Genomic DNA, 14,706 nt, shown 5'->3' on the forward strand with positions numbered 1-14,706 from the left:
GCCACCATTATGGATACAGCACAAAAATCATGGGGTACGACCACCCAAACCGATAATTCATCTAGCAAACAATCCACTTCAGATGACGCCGGCTAACCAAGTACAACAGAACTCGAAAACACCATCGCCCTCTTCGACCCCACCCGCGACGCCCTCTATCAATACGATGAAGAAACCCACAAGTCCCTCAATGCCTCCCGCCCGTGGGCCAAAGACCCGCACTACTTCAAACACATCCGCATCTCCGCCGTCGCCCTCTTAAAAATGACCATGCACGCGCGCTCCGGCGGCTCGCTCGAAGTCATGGGCCTAATGCAGGGGTACATCCTGCCCAACACATTCGTGGTGACGGATGCCTTTCGGTTACCGGTTGAGGGGACGGAGACTCGTGTTAACGCACAGGATGAGGCGAATGAGTATATGGTGGGGTATTTGCAGTCGTGTCGGGATGCGGGGAGAATGGAGAATGCGGTGGGGTGGTATCATAGTCATCCAGGGTATGGCTGTTGGTTGTCGGGGATTGATGTGATGACGCAGGATATGCAGCAATTGAGTGGGCCATTCGTCGCCGTGGTCATCGATCCAGAACGAACTATTTCGGCGGGCAAGGTCGATATTGGTGCCTTCCGGACATTTCCTAAGGACTATACGCCGCCGAAGATGGGGGATGAGGATGATGAGTATCAGGCTATTCCGTTGAATAAGGTGGAGGATTTTGGCGCGCACGCTGCGCAGTACTACGGGCTTGAAGTGTCGCATTTTAAGAGCACGCTTGACACCGAACTGCTCTCACTGCTCTGGAACAAATACTGGGTCGCTACGCTCAGCCAGAGTCCTCTCTTCACCACCCGCGACTACGGAAGTAAGCAGATGATGGATCTGAGTCAGAAGGCCAAGCGGGCCGCGAGGGGGATCGAGAACAGTGGTTCGAGAGGCGGGGTTAGCTCGAGCCAGGACCAACAGTTGGATAAGGTTGTGAGGGATGGCCAGCGCATTGTCTCAGAGGAGGTGAAGGGGTTGTTAGCCGCTGAGGTGAAAATGAAGCTCTTCCAAGGGGTTGAGGAGAAGCCGACGAAGACAGAGACTTGATTGCGTGGACTTCAGTCTGATTGGAATGAGATATGAGAATGATTACATGAAAATTCCTTTCGCTCACGAATTTTGATTCCAACATTATGATGATATGTTTCTTCATACTACGCCTACACTATTCAATATAGAATGGAATAATTGTTGCAAAATAGTATGATATTCACAACCCTAACCCAAACCAGACAAACCAAAGTAGAGTATCAAAAGGACCAGGATATAATCAATCATGATAGACCTGAGATAGATACAGACAAGAAAAGAAATGCTAGCAAAGTAGCACATGTCATGACAAGACCATAATCGGAAAATAAAACCCATAGGATGCACAAGGACAGACAAAAGTAAACAAATGACAGACCGCGGTAAAAATGTGTACAGCATAGGAGTGATATGTGCAGGGATATCAAACGAGTATGTCCAATCCCACATCGTAACGCGGGATGTCAGTTGATGTCCAGATGAAAAAAAAGAAAAAAGAAAATATAACACAAAAGGATCGGCACAATTCTGAAAGGAGGGGGGTATATTGAACGACGCCCTTAAGACACATTAGTATGTAGCATTTATCCAAACCAATCATTTGTCACATGAAGCCATTGTGGGCTGCGAAGTGGCAACACAGTCATGTCAAGCGTCGACGGTTGTTTAGCTTCAGAAGTAAATAAACAATCAAGCCGGATTTGATTGGAAGAAAAGGAATGTCATGCGTAGAATGGTAGCCCAACTCTGTGGGGAATCATTAATCATAGACGGATGCCGCCTGGCTCGTCCACTTGCAATCGGTGTCCAACAGCAGCTAGGACGGCAGTGAGCCAGAAATGGAAACAATTACCGACCTGAATCAAGATCACAGTGGGCCAAATCGGAATTGGACACCACGAGACCACGGCCGAGCCGAAGAACGTGGAGCGATTGTCACGACAGCGGGCCAAATATGGGACGAGCCGACGAAAATGGATCAGCGATCCGACAAATAGCGTCGGAAATTCCGAGCGAATGACCATCTAAATGCGACGAGTCATTCCTACTTCCCTCCAGGACGGGGACAGTAGTTGCCGATCGCCTCTCCGACTAAGCGCCCAGGATTCTCGCCCATCACCAATCACAGCCGCTAAATGCTTCGGACACACACGATAGGCTGATCGAGATCAATCTTGTCTCGGCTTGCCGTGGGATGTGGCGATAACCTCGGTGATTCCGTAGCAAATGCAGCGCGTTGGCAGGCTGACGAGAATGTGGAATAGCATCTTAATAAAGCTCTCGTGGGGTATAACGCATTGATCGCTTTACAGGAACCCGGACTCAGACAATAGTCTACGCAAGACAAAGTGCCAAGGGTTAGTCTCTAGTATCCTTTCAACGAATCGGAGCTTATAAACGAGGAATAGAAAATTTCCGTAAAGAGGTGTGGATATCGCTCAGCGAGTTAAAACCTCTCAGTATCTTTGAATGAAAAAAGAAAAGAGGGGGGGGGGGGAGCAACAGAGATTAGGGCGCTGATCACCGGCCTGGCAGGGCCATACTCGCGATGATCAAGCTACCCATGTCTCTACCACCGATAGTAGCGTACCTTGCGATCTTCTCATCCTCGCGCTCTCGAGGTTCCAGCTCAAGACTCCGGTCGTACATATCATGCACATCGCCCGCCGCTTGTAAATTGCTAAGAATGTAGTCCTGCAGCTCAGGTACTGCCGTCAACAGATACGGGATGTTCTGGTATTGTTGAATGTCTCGGATGACTTCAGCTGTCTTGGCGCGCTTGTTGAAGTTGATCAATTCCGAAGGCGTGAGAGATGGAATACCATCCTCAATGAAAGTCAAGTCGGTCAAGTACACACCGAAGAACGGAATGCAGGGCGGGTTAGCAAGATGCAATGTCTCACGATACTCGCCAAAGTTCTTCGTGCTTGCCATAAGTCTGCGCATCTGTTCGAGAACAGCAGACGTACGACCGCTGACCTGGGACCATGTCCGACCAAGACGATGAATAGGCGCCGTTCCGAGAGCAGAGATGATGGAGGTCAATGTAGAGAAGTTGTTGAATTGACGGCATTTCTAGGAATCTGTCAGCAATCATATACCAATAAACGGGGACAAGAAAGCTAGTACATCTGCAACGGTGATGAAGTGCTTGATCACCACCACACGCTTCTTGACATCAGTTTGCGTGAGAATCATCTCTGCCACCCAGTTGGTCAACTGATTCGAATGGAGAATCAGAGACTTGACATTAGCAGCAGGCTCCGCCTCATTGGTCGCGATCTTCTTCTGCCACGTTTTGTTCAAACACTCAGTCGGCCGAATCTTGGAATAGAGACGCGACTCGATAATAGTGAGTTGACGAGCAAATTCCGTGGGGTCAATGTCCAAGAATTTCAGCTTCTTCATGTTCTTGGGGATAATCGGAGTCGGAGCAGCGGTGGCCTGCGTCGGGACTAACCGTTTCGCGGTGGTATCCTGACCACGCAAGCGCTGCTCAATGACCGACATCAGTTGAGGCGAACCAGGGGTCTTGGTAGTAGTGATGGAATCCTTCGTGAAGGCATGAACGCGGCGTAGGATATCCATGTTGAAGTCGTCATTCGGTTCCGTCCAGAAATGCTCGAACCAGCTCTTCATGATGTTGACCACACGGAAGCGAATCGGCTTCTGCTTTCTGTCAACCCAAAGCTGCATCTCCTCGTCATTCAAGCCAAATGGGGGCTGAATGTTAAAGCGTTGCACCATCATCTCGAAAAGTTCGGAAGCGGACGTAAACGAACGATAGGTGAGAAGGAACGTGTTGTTGAATGACGCGTCCAGTTTGTCATGGCGAGTCAGATGCTCGACCAATCCAGCCAGAGTTCCGCACTTCAATGTTGGCACATCGTTCTTGGTGTCGTAGAATACTTCACCCTCATGGTCTATCTTCAAGAACCAAGGAGTTTCTTCTGGTGCGCTGGCGGGCTCACGAATCGGTTCGCGAGGGATTGCGGCCGGCGGAGCTTGGCCAAAAAATCTCTGGGCTTTGTCCCTATTGCGCCGCACCTTCTCAGAGCCATCGTCTATCGGAAACGCCGATTGGTGGACATTTGCCTGCGAGTTGGCCCGGCTACGCACGCCATTGCCCATGAAAGGCTCATTCCCGCCACCCAGGCGACTGTCGCTGCGGAGGGTCGAAGTCGGCTCGGGAACCTGCTCGAGAAGCAGCGACAGCGAGAATCCGATCTGCGAAACGAAGTTTTCGAGTTGTCTGGAGATGCTCCGGACAGCAGTCAGGCGATCTTCGAGCGAATCACCACGCAGCTCCGCCCACTCATCACCCAGTGGCGCGGATACGGCTTGGCAGCCCAGAACAAAATCCGCAATGGCATCGTAGACTCTCTGTTTCTGTAAGCTAAAGTCTACCAATTGCGGATTGCTTTGGTAGCTAGAACCCAAGGGTGCTAGGTTACACGACTCGACCGCAGAGAGCCAGGGACGGAATTGCTCCACAACCTTGATTGCGGCGGCAGCGACTGATTCGCCAATGGATTGCTGCTCTGTGGCAGTCACAACCTTCCTCTGACTAAGGGTCAATCGCTCCTCGAGTCGACGGATACTGCCAACAAAAGACCGACGGAGGATGTCAATATGATCTAGATGCGCCGCATCAAGGGTCACGGATGGCTCCACTCGAGCATCACTACCGTCCTGGTCCAAGAAAGAGGTAGGACCGGACTCGCTCACAGAAACCCCATTGTTCTGCCAGAAACCGCCAGAGCCAGTACCCATCATGAAACCGGGAACGATGCGATTGATCGAGTCTCCCCGCTGCTGACGTGCTACGTCAACATAGCCGTAAACACCATGCAGGACACCATCAGCCTCCTGAAGGCATTTGTTAACGGAATCTGGGCCAGGCCAATCAGCCGCCGCAATATGCGAAGAGAGAACCAGCTTGGAGAATTTGGACATCATATCCCGGAAGTGGGGGTACAAGGCCTTGTTCGTCGAGATGATAGACGGGTTTCCTGAGTGGTTGTCCGTAGTGTCCGATCCTGCGGCCAGCAGCATGCGAAGGTGATCCGAGATATCTTCAGCTCGTCTCACATACTCCGAGCGGTCGCCATTGAGAAGTGCTTGTCGATAGGCGTCAATAGCGTGACGCATGTTATCGACCAGTAGCGGCCAGGTGAGGTGCGAATAACCGTCGTCTGCAAAGCGTGGTCGAGCATCGACCGAAATCGAGAGTCGAGGGAACTGGTCTAGGCCAGAGTAGTTGTTGGTGGAGGTCGCAATACCATAACCCTTCTGGGGGCTGTTGCGACTGGCGCCATTGATGGATTTGGCGGCCGACGGAGGATGCAACGAGTCCATGGAGGTGGCGGGAGACACGCCATCAATAAAAGAACGGCGTCTGCGCGACATGGAGTCGTGAGAAGCCAACAATAAAGATTCACCCTCCGCTTCAGATGCGGAACCATCGTAGTCATCCTCGTCGCGCTCAAAACCACGTGCCATCATCTCTGGCGGTGGACGGGACTGGTCAGGCACGGAGAAGTTCGTGCGGTCGTGCGGACCAGACTCATCAGTCACCATAGGATTCTCAAACGGCAACTCCATGGTACTGTAGCCAGTGAGAGTGTTAAAATAGAACAGACGACCATCTGGTGTGGCCTGGGGAATCCAAAAGGCGGCCTCTTCCTGCTCGCTGGAAGCACCACCAACACCCTCAATGGGCAAAATCGGCTGCGAATCGCGCGGGTTCCCGGTTGAGTCGGCATCGTCCTCATCTTGGTCCTCGTCGGCCTCCTCCATGCCTGATTCGGTGGCACTCATGTCCGCTTCTTCGTGGGCGTGCGAGTTCTCGTCATCCAGTTCACTCATCTCGTTTTCGACTGAACAGTAATTGCTAGGAAACCAGCCTCGAACCTTGCCATTGATGACACCGTCCCACCAGCCGGTCTCGAGCTGGTTGAGAACCTGGATAATATCACCTCGCCGGAAACTAAGACTGGTGTGGTCGTCTGCATCATAATCGTACATGGCCCGTACGAACAGAGCCGGTGGGGGTTCTGGGCTTGGCGAAAAGCCCCGAGCATTGGTGTACTTCATTCTGACAATGATTGTTCCCTTTCTTAGAGATTACGGTAGAAGGATTAATCGGGTGGGGGAATATAAACTGCGCGAAAGTGATGAAGAGTCGAAAAACGGTCGCATAAGCAAAATATCAGCCGCGGCAATCAATGCGCAGATCTACCGGGCGTCTGCCATCGGTCTGTGTGTGAGGATGTGGATGGTGTGGATGTGTCCGTGTCACGGCGATGGAGAGAGCGGTTCCTTTGTTGACCGGCAGCTGACCGACTTTCCTCAACGCTCCTCGTGGATCAACAAGATTGGACGAATTTATAGAGGTGTCTGTAGCATTTCTCAAAGGAGGATATCAGCTGAAAGGCCGGGTGAAAGGATTCAATAGGAGGGAAGTCAGTTCAAGGTAAATTTAGGGGGAGATCAGTGAGGCTATCGCGAGTTGAAGAAGTGGTGGCACCCGGTTGCAGCGTGCCAGACGGAGTATCGCGTAGGCAAAAAGAATGAAGAACGAAAAATAAAGACAGAAACGATATTAGAAGAAAAGAAGAAAAAAAAATAATGAAGAGAGAATGAAAGTCAAAAAGAGAGAGGGTGGATGCGAGAGTAGAGGAGTGGTGGTGGAGAGTGAGAGGTGGTCAACGCTGAAGGGGGGAAATAAAACAGGAGGTGGGATGACGGTATCGGTATTACCATTTCTGCCACTACAAGGACACTGGGATAATCGGATAAAAAAGACGAGAACTACTGTCTCATATTTCATCAATAATTACCTTCGGTTCTAATAAGCCTTACCTTTATTTATCTCTGTTCTCTATGTACAGAATAGCCAGGGCCTATACAATACAGTACTGACAATACACCATTACCAACATCCAAATCCCGCACGAGTGGTTTCTTCTTATTAGCCTCGCTGTGATTCGATCTCGCCTCGATAGAATCCAATTGAATCCCACCGGATGCGCTTCCCCGAGCACTAATTCTCTACCGGGACCGCGTCAATAATTCCTGGGAAACTTTCTTCATAGGGCTTTTATATGAGTCGATACAGAATAGGGGTATCTAATACCGGTCCATGGCCCGTCCACTTGATGGAGCATCCCGCATGGTCTGTGATTGGGCAGCTTGGTACGGGATGGTAATTATCGAACATTACCAGTTGACGCCCACAATAAACATCTATTTTGGTCAGAGGAGACAAAGTAGTAAGTACTCTGTTACTGTCGGGAATAGAGTGTCTACGAATACTCTGTACTTTGTGTGTGACCATCTATCACATTCCCATCAGATCTATCAAAGTACTTGTACTCCGTACTCAGCCTCGTCAAAGTACATATGCGCATGCATGTACTCGATGCATCTGCCGGAAGAAACACGTCAGACCAAATCGTCGGGATCAATTTGAACTTATGATCATCCGCCGTTGATTCTTCTGTTACTGTTACTTCAACTAGCCAAACTATGGAAGATCCCAAACCGCCAATGGGACCGAGTGCTTGCTCGTAGATCATTCAGGGGACGCTGTTGACTCGCGCAGTCCAATACCTGCTCCGATATACTCTGCACTACCCAGAGTATACCCTAGCTCGGGTCAATTCTCCTTTCTCCTCGGGCCTGTCGTCATATCGGAAGCGGCCATTCTCCTCTTTAGAGTTCTTGCAGGTACATCTTTGTCGTACGAGTACTGCGTACATACATCGGAGCTATCGGTTTGCGTCATTCGCATCACGCATCACAGACCATATCCACATCACAGACATCGAGCACTGTCCAATCCGGGGCCATGAACGAGTCAGAATTCTCCATTCGTCCTTTTGTCCGCAGTCTGGACCCTGTCGGAAATGCACATGTCTCTGCTTGTGTTTCAACGTCCGCCCCGTTTCTGGTTTCTCACGCGCGCGCTTGCGTACTGAGTGGCTCGGCTCCATACTGACATCATGTCTTGTGATAGCCCTACTCAGGCGTATCCGATGGTCATTGCGTTGATGTCTAATGACGGCGATATTTCGGCTGGTTAATGCTGGATGCCCCTTGTCCTAACGTTCGGAGTCTGAACCCATCTTTTGGATGTCCTCCTAATTTTACTCCTTATTCAGGGTCTTTGACCTCACTCTCCATAATTCCTGCCGTGTTGCCCTGATTACTGATAATATCAAGTCTGTTCCTTTGTTAGGTCATTATGGCTTCTTGTATAACACGAATAACCTTAAGGTTTTAGTGCCAATCGATAGATAGTATATACGATAGTTCTATGCTGCAGGCTGTCTTTGTGCTCTGGTAACACCAATTTTGCAAAAGAGACTGCATCACGAGGAACAGCAACATACCATGACTCTTCTTGCAAGAACACACTATTAATGAGCTTGATATACCATTGTCAGCCTGTCATTACTAGTCGTCGCGGAATTCACTAAGTCATTACAAGCGCCAGTCATATGTGTAGAACGGTCTGGCCCTACCTGAGCCCAGTATCGCGAGACTGTGCTCTTCATGTTCGTGTCTAGTCCAGAATATAATTATCTCAGTAAGCGGGGCATTGTCATGTATTGGAGGTCTTTAATGTGGCAGTCTTCAATATCGTTATAAGTGTGGTAGTCCAGGAATATATATCTCACTTTGCGTAGTCCGAGGCTTTCATATACCCTGGTGGCTATCAGGAAATTAATGCAAAACAGTAGTCTTCCTAGGTAAACATTAATTTGCATCTATACCATTCCCTTCTATTCTGCTAAAAGACGGAAGGTTACTATTTAAAGCGAAGATGCTGCGGGCAATAAGCTACAGAGACCCTTGAACGGTAACCTCAACCAGAGTACGGCGGTTATACACCTGAATATCTATTATTTCATGCTAATGTATTCGAACAAGACACGTCCAAATAACCTCCCAACCCCTGGCAATACCCACAAAATACCCCGGGCACAGAATTCTTTAATACTAACAGCCTTTCACGATCTTATCAAGATAACCACGTGATTCCCCACCACAACGCCTAACAGCTAAATATAGGTCCACCAGCCACCGCACTAGCCCCAATCAGGCATGTTTATTGAGGCGCAGTGGAACGGCATGCGAAACGGCCGCGTAGCCCAACCACTTGTGCCTGCCATAAATAAGTATTTCTTCAGCCCTACCATTTTATATTTTTTTTTCTTCGAAGTTCTGACAAATGCAAGAATTTCAATATGGCTCCTTTATCGGAACCAACGCTGGCAAACCACTTGCTTAAGCGCGATCTCACTGTCAACCATACTCAGGCCGTCACTCTAGGGGTGATGGCTGCCTATGTCGTCGCAATCGCACTGCTTTGGAACTTGCCGTATGTGCGCTGGTCTTTGTGGCCTTTTAAGGTGAGTTTCCCGCCGCTTTCTCCTTTAATCATGCAAAATACCAATAAAACAGATGCTGGTCATCGCCTTCCACGAATTCGGCCATGCCATAACCGCCTGCTGCACCGGTGGGCGAGTCAAGTCCATCTCCCTCGATCCCCACGAAGGTGGAGTCACTCACATGCAAGGCGGGATGTCTGCAGTCACACTCCCCGCCGGCTACCTCGGTTCTTCGATTATCGGTGCGCTGTTGATTTTCGCTGGTTTCGATATTGTCGCGAGCAAGGTCGCTAGTATTGTGCTGGGCGTTTGTTTTCTGCTCACGCTCTGGTGGGCGCGGAGGGATTGGTTGACCATTGTTACGGTTTTGCTTGCGGTTGGCTTGTTGGTGGCTTGTTGGTTTATTGCGCATGGGGAGGCGTTGAGATGGGTGGTGGTAAGTGCACCTTCTTCCTGCATTTTGACGGCGCGGAACTAATGAGTTTAGCTCTTCATCGGCGTAATGTCAGCATTGTACAGTGTTTGGGATATCTGTGACGATCTCATCATTCGCAAGGTGAATACTTCTGATGCCAGCGTCTTCGCTGAGAGATATGGTGGCTCATCCCGGTGCTGGGGTATCATCTGGTCGTTCATCTCTTTGGCTTTCATGGCCGTGGGAATCATTGCTGGCATAGCTGCATTCCCGCAGTCTTTCAGCGAACAGCAGTCTGCTTCGGAGAAGTTTCTACCCACCCGGTGATCATGCTGGTTTGATGATGTTATGAAAAGTTTGTAGTTATGGATCATGTTTCGTCTCAATTCCTATACCAGCTCTGTTGACTATACATTAATCCAAAGTATAAATCAGCGAAGGCAATAATAGTACCTGATCGAGGACCCTTGTACTCCGTAGAGCTCAAGCACCTGTGTATATGACATTTCTCAACCCTCACCATTCAATAGCCTGCATCTGACTGTTAAGACAATGGATCACGATCATCATGACAAACTACATGCCGCCATAACCACCACAACCACCTACACCAACCCAACCGGCACCCCGACAACCTTATCCCGAACATAATCCACAAACCCCTTCCCAAACCCATCCAACCGACTCGAACTACTAACTCCCCTCCCCAAAATCCCATAAATTACAAAATGCACAGCCCTAATCCCCTCAAACTCAACCCTCTCAATAAAGAACCCCTTCTTCCAGTCCTCCCCAATAAGCTCACGCATCCGCTCCCTCGTCATAAACGACCTTAACCACGGCCAGTGAGCCGGGTTCCTAGGGAAGAATCCGACGTTTAGGTTTCCGCCTTTGTCGCCGGAGCGGCCGAGAACAATGTCGCCTATACGGAGAGGTTTGGTTGGGCCGGTGAGTGGTTGGGGGTTTGTGGGGTTGTAGTTGTCGCGGGGGTAGGGGGAGCGGAGTATTGGGGGGGATGGCCGGTGGGGAAGGATTGGATGGTGTTGGTGTTAGGGCTGGTGAAGTTGATTTTTTCGTGGATGGAAGATTGGCTGATGAGTGCTGGGTAGTAGGCGAGGAAGGGGCGGGGGATGGCAGTGCGGAAGTCCATTGATGAGTGAAAGCCTGTTGGTCAACTATGTCCGTATACGAAGATGTTGGACTAAAGCATACCAGAGAAGTGCTTCAAGGCGATATCTCTCATGACCTTCGACACTGACAGCACGGAGGTCTCGGAGCGAGAGGTGATGAATATACGAAGATAGGTGGTGCTCGCCGCCTGGGAAGCTGGGTTCTGTGCTGGGACTCCGATGCTGATACAGTCTCAGCAAGGGTATAAGAAATGGGGCAGAAAGGCGAGGTTACCGTTGGAATTCCAGTGTCTCGAGGTTGTTCTTCACGTTCTCTGTAAGGAAATGGCGGATCTGCTTCTCGAGAAGATCCCATTTCTTCGCTGTCGCGTATCCTGTTGCGTTGAGAAGGATCTGGGCTTCATATCCTCCGTGGTAGAAGACTGCGAGCTTCGTGGTTGAAGGTGGTGGTGATCCTCGAATGCCAGATACATGCACCCTACTTTCTGTCAGCACCGGAGCAAAAACGAGAAACAGCATTCCTTACCTATCTTTGCCCGCATCCTCGACGACAATGTCACCAATATAGGCGCTCACATCACTGTTAAGGTACGTATTCCCCTGCAGCTCATACAAAAACTGGCAGCGAACCGTATCAACATTAACCATGCCCTGTGTATTAGAATGCTTAGTAACAACGCAAGTCCCATCTGCAGCAATCTCGGCGATAGGAAAGCCCGGCACAACAAGATCATCCAACGAATAGCTGTCGAAACCCGCGAAATTACCACCAGTCACATACGCGGAGCATTCAATCAAATGACCCGCGATAAGGGACCCTGCAAGCTGGTCATAATCCGTTTCGGACCAGTTATGCCAGAACCAAGCGGCAGCGATCACCGGGCTGGCATCAGCTACACGACCACAGATGATGATATCAGCTCCACGGCGCAAGCCGTCCACAATTCCGCGGGCACCTAGGTATGCATGTGCAGAAACCATGGGAACTGGTTTTGCATCAGGGTTGTTCAGAAAGGCATATGTCAGTTCGGACGGCACTGCAGATGAATTGCTGGAGTCCAGATGCTGGAGTTCCTCTTTAGTGGAAGGCATATTGGGTCCGACAAGAGGGTAAAGATCATCGCCGGATAAGTATGCGACGCGAAGATCGAGATTCTTCTCGTTGACCAGAAGCCGGGTTTTCCACGCAAGACCCTTGGGGTTCAGAGCACCGCCATTGATTATGACTCGGATATGCTTCTGCGCGATGACTTCGATTGTTTGTTGGAGGCCTTCCCAGGCAGTTTCTTCGTACCCGGGATGTGTCCCATCCCTCCATGCCTGGGCGTTGTTGGCCAGATTGACCTCTGCACAGCGTATCAGCAGCGCATATGCAAGTATCGGGATTGCGCAGATTCACCTGCGAGATAATCCCCGGTGATGAAATCGACGTCTCCCAACGTCGCCTGCCGGTACATTTCTTCTGCTGGGTCGCCTATTATACGTGATTAGCAAACATCGGACATGCGATGCGACATTGAAGACTACTCACCATGATAACCAGAGCAATTGGCCACTCTTACCGGCCGTGTGTTGTTAGTGCTAGACTGCGACATGTTCTGTGGTCCAATGCAGACTAAATGAAGAATCATTCGGTTACTTATACTGCGGGGACCGAGGTTTTTGCTCCATACAGGAAGGTCGGTATAGAATTGAGGGGAAACGATCCCCGCGGACCACGGAACATAAACTCCACGGGGACGTGGAAACGCATTCTCCGAACTAGTGTATACCTACAATTTTGCCCGTCTATAAGAGGGGGTTATAACTCGTTTACTCGATTAATTTTCATCAATTCCTGCTGATCCTTTGTTGATCAATATGCGCCGAGAAATGCACGAAACCGTCCCCGGAGACGAGATCTACGGCCCCGGAACCTTCATCGACAAAACCCCCCTACCAGTCCCCGAAGATGCTCGTCGGGTATTTGAACTCCTCGCCTTGGGAACACCCGGCTTTACAAAGGACAAAGCAGCATGGAACACCGTTCAATTTGAAGGTCGTCCGGATCCTATGATCCCAGGACCGATCAAAGCACCCGTCGTGGCGGCCGCTTTGCACGGTATGGCCGGTCTTGTGGCGAATGAGCTTCTCGAACTTCGCGATGGGAAACCTGTTACGGAAAACAATGTCAAGGTCGATACCGATCATGCGGGTATCTGGCTTGGGTCTGTGTTCACGACGTATATTAACGGGTCTGATCTCATGGCCCTGGGAGCATCGAAGAAAATGGACAACTTATTTGAGCAAGACTTCGAACACGGTTTTGGTAAGGGTATTTCCAGCCGGGCGACGGCAATCTATCAGACCAAAGACCCCCGCGTTTGGTACCAGTTACACGGGTCATTAGACGCGAACACGGCCCTTCGAACAATGGGTATCAACCCCGACGTCACCTTCGACACGCCCCAGGGGTACTACGACTACATCCAGGGACACGTCCGCCAATGGAGTCCCGATGAGCTCGAGATGCACAACGTACGTCACGGCCTCTGCGGAAGTATCTGTTACTCGCCGGAAGGGTGGAGGAAAACGGAGTTTGGGAAGCGGTTGGCAGAGCATCCGTTGGTGAATGTTTCTCAGGAGACATATACTAGCCCTACGCCACCTGTGCCGCTGTCGTTGCCTAGCGCTGATCGGAGACCGCTGGCGGGTGTCAAGGTGCTGGAGATGGTGCGCATTATCGCGGGTCCGCAGTGCGGGTGCATGCTTGCGTCTTACGGGGCGGATGTCATCAGAGTGAATTGCAGCAGACTTGCAGATCTCAACGTACGTCCCTCTCACCCCTCCCACGTTTTTAAGGGCTAACATTGTCAACAGGTACTGCAACTTACCCTCAACGCCGGAAAACGAACCATAGACCTCGACATCGCCAACTCTTCGGACATGTCTCGCCTTTTCGAGCTCGTCTCCGAAGCCGACATTTTCCTCCAAGGCTTCCGCCCTGGCACGCTCGACCGCAAAGGCCTCGGTCTTAAGAACATGCTCGAAATCGCCGCAAAACGCAATAAGGGCATGATCTACATTGACGAGAACTGCTACGGCCCCAATGGCCCGTTTCACGAACGTCCCGGATGGCAGCAGATTGGTGACGCTGCGTCGGGTAGTTCGTATGTTATGGGGAGGTCCCAGGGGTATAAGGAAGGGAAGAGTGTGTTGCCACCGCTGCCGATTTCTGATATGATAACTGGACTGGTTGGTGCGTTGGCGGGGATGATTGCTCTGAGAGAGAGGGCGGTTAAGGGCGGGTCGTACAAGGTTACCAGCTCGTTGGTTGCGGCTGATACGATTGCATTGGAGAAGGAGGTTGGGTTGTATCCTCCTGAAGTTGTAAAGGAGACAAATGAGCGGTGCGGGTTCAAGGAAATCACGCCTGATCAGTATGTCTCGGAGGTCTTGGTCAATGTGGTTCTGGGATGGAAGAAGGGGCTTCCGGGGTACTTGGATGAGGATTCATCGTTGATGACAACCTTCGAGGAGGGGCCTTGGGGGAGGCAGACATTACTGAAACCGGTTGTGAGGCTTGGGGTTGAGGAGGCGACGCCGAAGTGGACGAGTCCCCCTGTGCCGCATTGTTATCATGATCGGGGTATCAGTTGGTTATAAATCGGCAACTGCTATCATGAATAATTCTGGATAAGGAATTCCATAA

General features: G+C 50.6%; 6 protein-coding genes across 6 annotated transcripts; 3 read left to right on the forward strand and 3 right to left on the reverse strand.

Moving 5' to 3' along the window:
- Window positions 1-9: 9 nt before the first annotated feature.
- Window positions 10-1,089, forward strand: RRI1 (Mov34/MPN/PAD-1 family protein; the record flags this gene model as incomplete). The annotated part of the gene is made up of 2 exons (XM_043281541.1): window positions 10-34; window positions 110-1,089. 2 exons carry the CDS (start codon window positions 10-12, stop codon window positions 1,087-1,089), a joined length of 1,005 nt encoding a protein of 334 aa, XP_043139010.1.
- Window positions 1,090-2,378: 1,289 nt separating this feature from the next.
- ACHE_60375A (putative cell division control protein Cdc25) lies at window positions 2,379-6,168 on the reverse strand (the record flags this gene model as incomplete). Its single annotated transcript, XM_043281543.1, has 3 exons — window positions 2,379-2,406; window positions 2,663-3,147; window positions 3,202-6,168. 3 exons carry the CDS (start codon window positions 6,166-6,168, stop codon window positions 2,379-2,381), a joined length of 3,480 nt encoding a protein of 1,159 aa, XP_043139011.1.
- Window positions 6,169-9,326: 3,158 nt separating this feature from the next.
- Window positions 9,327-10,212, forward strand: ACHE_60376S (M50 family metallopeptidase; the record flags this gene model as incomplete). Its single annotated transcript, XM_043281544.1, has 3 exons — window positions 9,327-9,491; window positions 9,544-9,906; window positions 9,958-10,212. 3 exons carry the CDS (start codon window positions 9,327-9,329, stop codon window positions 10,210-10,212), a joined length of 783 nt encoding a protein of 260 aa, XP_043139012.1.
- Window positions 10,213-10,490: 278 nt separating this feature from the next.
- Window positions 10,491-10,709, reverse strand: ACHE_60377A (uncharacterized protein; the record flags this gene model as incomplete). Its single annotated transcript, XM_043281545.1, has 1 exon — window positions 10,491-10,709. One exon carries the CDS (start codon window positions 10,707-10,709, stop codon window positions 10,491-10,493), a length of 219 nt encoding a protein of 72 aa, XP_043139013.1.
- Window positions 10,710-11,086: 377 nt separating this feature from the next.
- Window positions 11,087-12,610, reverse strand: ACHE_60378A (acyclic terpene utilization AtuA family protein; the record flags this gene model as incomplete). Its single annotated transcript, XM_043281546.1, has 5 exons — window positions 11,087-11,237; window positions 11,290-11,493; window positions 11,542-12,361; window positions 12,415-12,489; window positions 12,547-12,610. The coding sequence occupies 5 exons, from the start codon at window positions 12,608-12,610 to the stop codon at window positions 11,087-11,089; spliced, it is 1,314 nt and encodes a 437-aa protein (XP_043139014.1).
- A 265-nt stretch (window positions 12,611-12,875) lies between these two features.
- ACHE_60379S (uncharacterized protein) lies at window positions 12,876-14,660 on the forward strand (the record flags this gene model as incomplete). Its single annotated transcript, XM_043281547.1, has 2 exons — window positions 12,876-13,823; window positions 13,875-14,660. The coding sequence occupies 2 exons, from the start codon at window positions 12,876-12,878 to the stop codon at window positions 14,658-14,660; spliced, it is 1,734 nt and encodes a 577-aa protein (XP_043139015.1).
- Between the last annotated feature and the right edge of the window lie 46 nt (window positions 14,661-14,706).

The sequence above is a fragment of the Aspergillus chevalieri genome, chromosome 6 (genome assembly GCF_016861735.1).
Source record: "Aspergillus chevalieri M1 DNA, chromosome 6, nearly complete sequence".
Lineage (NCBI taxonomy): Eukaryota > Fungi > Ascomycota > Eurotiomycetes > Eurotiales > Aspergillaceae > Aspergillus > Aspergillus chevalieri.